The following is a 4,004-nucleotide window of genomic DNA, read 5'->3' on the forward strand; positions in this document are numbered from 1 at the left end:
GGGGCTCGCCCTGCATTCCCGACCCGCCCTGCCAAACCACAGTTGGCAGCTCCGCCTTGGTCTGGGACTCGGCCTTAGAGCATCTGGGCTTGGAGGCACTTGGCCCCACTTTTGGCCTCTTTATGTTGAGGAAAACTGGTTAGAGGAGCGTAGGGCCAAGCCCCACGATGTTGGGACAATTGTCCTCGCTGGCCCTCCACCTGTGTGGCCACAGCCCGTGGCTACTGCGTCCTTGAGGGCCTCACAGGATCAGTCTGACACCTGGAAGCAGACTCACCAGCTTCGGTGCTGGCTGACGCTGCAGAGAAAAGAGTGAAACAAAAATTGAGCACAGCAGGGAGTGGCGGCTGCAGGGGCTGAGCTCCCACCCCTGCCTGCCTTGCCCCTGAGCCCGCGGTGCCTGAACCAGGATACAGACAGTGGCCAGCTGTCCCGCTGCCTACACTCTGGTCTCCGATGTCTGTGACTCCTGCACCGCCCCCATGGTCCACCCAAATCCCTGTTTTCAAAAGCACCCCGTTACTCCTCGATCCCCGTTCAAACTCCCTAATTAATGATCCGGATTGGATTTCCCTGAACGAAAGCCTAGAAACAACCTCAACCCAAGTCCCCTGGAAAGAATAGAGATTAAAAGTCTTAGAGAGGAACCCTAGGATGTCACCGTGGAAGAGACAGACCTTAGGGACCGTCTGTCTGGTCCCTACTCTTCAACTTGCAGGTAGGGAAACGGAGGAGGAGGCATCGCAGCCCCTTCACCTCCTGATGGGCCCGAATCGGCCGGCGTCCTCCCTGTCTCTAGCCTGCGAACGGTTTGTTCTATGAGCCAAGTCTAGGGCTGCCTGTTGACGCGAGGAGGGTCCCGTCCGGGGCTGGTCCCAGGGCGTCCTGTGTGTCTCCCTCAGCGGCAACTGACTTACCCAGAAGCAGCAGGACGGCGGGCGGCAGCAGCTGCCACATGCTGGCCGTGAGAGCGAGTGCCCGCTTGGCGCTGACAGTGACCTCGCTGGCTTGAGAGAGGAAGTCAGCAGCCTCCCCCTGCACCCCACTACTCAGCGGGTTCCTTTTTCTGGGAGCATCATTGACTCCTGATCGCAATTTGGACAAGAGAGCCCAGGGTGGGGGCTGGGAGCAGAGCCTGGGGGAGAAGCTGGTGGGCGTGTCCCTTTGCTCCACGTGGGTCAGTGCTGAGACCAGGTGACAGTCCGTGGGGCACCCTCAGCAATCTCAGCGCATTAGCCCCACCCAGCGGGGCCAGGGCCACCCAGCGCCAAGAAGGGGGTAGCTGGACCCGGGGACAAGACTGGGAAGAGGGAGGGTTCTCCCCGAGGGTCTCTATCTCCATCTCAGCCCTTCTCCCTCCTGTCCGCTGCCTACGCACAGAGAGCAGGCATTTCAATCTTCAGACCTGACAAGTGTCCCTCACCCCATATTAACTCCATCGACATTTTCTTTCAAATTAAAAATGCCCATGCCCTGGGTGGTGACCCACAGGGGCTCCTAACTTTCGGTGTGAATTTGACCACAGGTTCCCATGGTCTGTGAAAAGAACCCCTGGCCGTGGGGGAACTGGGCGTGGAGTTACTTTAACAGCCCAGGCGAGAGCAGGGCTGTCGGTCAGGGACGTGGCCTGCGCTGGAGGCGTGGAAGCAGGTGGGGTGGGCAGGACGTGGGTGAGCAATGGGCCGGGAGGGGTGGCAGAGGGGTCTGGGCGAGGCTCAGCTTGGATGCGGGTGATCAGGAGGATGGCGTCCGTTTCATGGACTTGGAGACGGGGAGGAGGAGCAGGCTGGGTGGGGAGAGTGATGGGGTGCAGGTGGTGGTGGTGATTTCAGGCGAGATGTCAGGCAGGCAGGGGACACGTGGCCCTGGAGCTCAGAGGACAGGTCTGGACAAAGGGCAGACAAGTGGATGTTTTAAACTTGATAAAAGCTTTAGGTCCTCTCCTAAGAACAAAGGAAAATGTACCCCCTTTTCCCTGTAAGTCAAGGGGCTCCCTGTGAGGCCCGCCAAGGCTCTAGGTCAGGGTAACCATGGATGAGAATCTGACTAGAGAGCATCAGAAAAGGGGAACCAGTGACAGAAACTTGGCCCTCGAGGCGGGCACCAGGGAGAGTTGCTGACAGAGCAGATCGGGAGGAGGGGCTACGAGAAAAACAAAGGGGGAGCCCAGAGGCCCCCTCTTCGGGGAGGGAAGTCACAGTGCGAAGGGCTGCAGCACAGCCCAGCGCGGCCCTGGGAGGCTCGGAGGGTATTCGCTGAGCAATTCCAGGGGCCGGGGTGGGAGACAGAAGCCTGAGAAGTGTTGGTTGAAGCCCGAGTGGAAACAAGAGTGTCCTAGTGAACGACTAGTCCTTTAAGCATCTCGGTGACCGGGAGCCCCCCTTTCTTACCAGCATCTCGTTCTCTCTGGGGGAGCCCTGACCTTGAGTAGCCTAATAGGAAGTGGTTATTGCTTCCACTACAGAAACCCAAGGGGCCACACGCCCCTATTCCCACCTCGAGCCAGTGTGATGGGCTAAACTGTGTTTTCCCCAAATTTACACGTTGAAGCCCTAACCCTCAGTAGCTCAGCATGTGACTGCATTTGGAGATGGGGCATTTCAGGGGGTTGTTACGCTAAAATGAGGACATTAAGGTGGACCCTCATCCGATAAGACTGGTGTCCACAGGAAGACATCAGGACAGACATGCCCAGGGCCGACATGTGAGGACACGGAGAAGACAACAGTCTCTACGCAGGAGGGAGGCCTCAGGGGAAACCAGCCCTGACAACAGCTGGACCTCACGCTTCCAGCCCCCAGAACTGTGAGGAAATAAAGGTCTGTTGTCTCAACTACGTCACCTGTGGTGCTTTGTTATGGCAGCCAAAGAGCAGCCACATGACCCACGCGTGGCCGTGTGTCTCCGCTGGGACGGCGGGTCTCAGTGGTCACAGCAGTGGGTTGGCTGGCCTGCCTCCAGTTCCCACCCAGTCAATCCCTTTTCTTCTTAATATGTCAGATTCTGAAACCGCTGCTACAATCAGAGCCTGAGGGACACGCGGGAAACCTCCTAGACTAGAGGGAGATTTTATTTTGTTTTACGTGAGAGGCTTGGACTTGCCCACAGGTCACTGTGACCACTGCACTGCCAGCTGGACAGTCATGGGGGCCACCCAGCTTCCAGGGTTGGAGACATAGGTCTCATCTCTCTCTTTAAAAAAAAATTTTTTTTTCTGATTTCAGAGAGGAAGGGAGAGAGAGGTAGAAACATCAATGATGAGAGAGTCATTGATTGCCTGCCTCCTGCACGCCCACACTAGGGATGGAGCCTGCAAGACCTGGAATTGAACTGTGACCTCCTGGTTCATAGGTCAACACTAAACCACCGAGCCATGAGCCACGTCAGCCAGGCAAGAAATGTAGGTCTTTTCACAGATCATGGGAATCTGTGATCAAATTCACACCGAAAGTTTTAAGTAAATATTCTACTTGTTCATTTTAATAGCAAAATATAGTAACCTCTAAACTACAAATTGCAAAAGAGATCAAAATCATTTAATGAAAACGTTTACTGTTGCGTCTGCAGTAAAAAGAGGAGAAGAGCTAGGAAGGGTCCTGCCGAGTAAAAAAGGGGGAGGGGGAGGCTGAGAGGGAGCCCTGGAGACTGAACGGGGCTAGAAGACCCAGAAGAACCAAGGGAACCGAGGGAGACAAGGGTCCCGGGAGAGAGGGCCTACAGCAAGGCCCGCGGAGCCAGCGCCAGCCCAGGGGTGTGGGAGCCCAGGCAGATGGATGTCAGGGAAGTGACGGTGGGGACGATGAGAGTGAACCCCCAAACCAGGAAGAGATGGATGGAGGCAAAGGGGCGGAACCAGAGGAAATGGAAGTAGCTTGTGCGTGACCTTAAGCCCCAGCCTGTTTATTTTTGTGGTCATCACACTAACACGCCTGTTGCCATAGGAGAGATTTCCAGAAATGTGGTGCTGCCTGCGAGCTGGCTCCAAGCCCCCCCCCCGCTCAGCC

At 56.5% G+C, this 4,004-nt stretch overlaps 1 protein-coding gene across 1 annotated transcript in view; it reads right to left on the bottom strand.

The window, feature by feature from the left end:
• Positions 1-1,007, bottom strand: part of FCGR3B (Fc fragment of IgG, low affinity IIIb, receptor (CD16b)) — a 6,323-nt gene extending 5,316 nt beyond the window's left edge. Inside the window, exons 1-2 of the mRNA XM_005880472.2 lie at positions 918-1,007; positions 278-298 (exon numbers count right to left, since the gene is read on the bottom strand). Of these exons, the coding sequence (XP_005880534.1) occupies positions 278-298; positions 918-957 (61 nt within the window). The 5' untranslated portion in view covers positions 958-1,007. The remainder of the gene's footprint in view (positions 1-277; positions 299-917) is intronic.
• Positions 1,008-4,004: the final 2,997 nt, after the last annotated feature.

The sequence above is a fragment of the Myotis brandtii genome, unplaced genomic scaffold (genome assembly GCF_000412655.1).
Source record: "Myotis brandtii unplaced genomic scaffold, ASM41265v1 scaffold64, whole genome shotgun sequence".
NCBI lineage: Eukaryota > Metazoa > Chordata > Mammalia > Chiroptera > Vespertilionidae > Myotis > Myotis brandtii.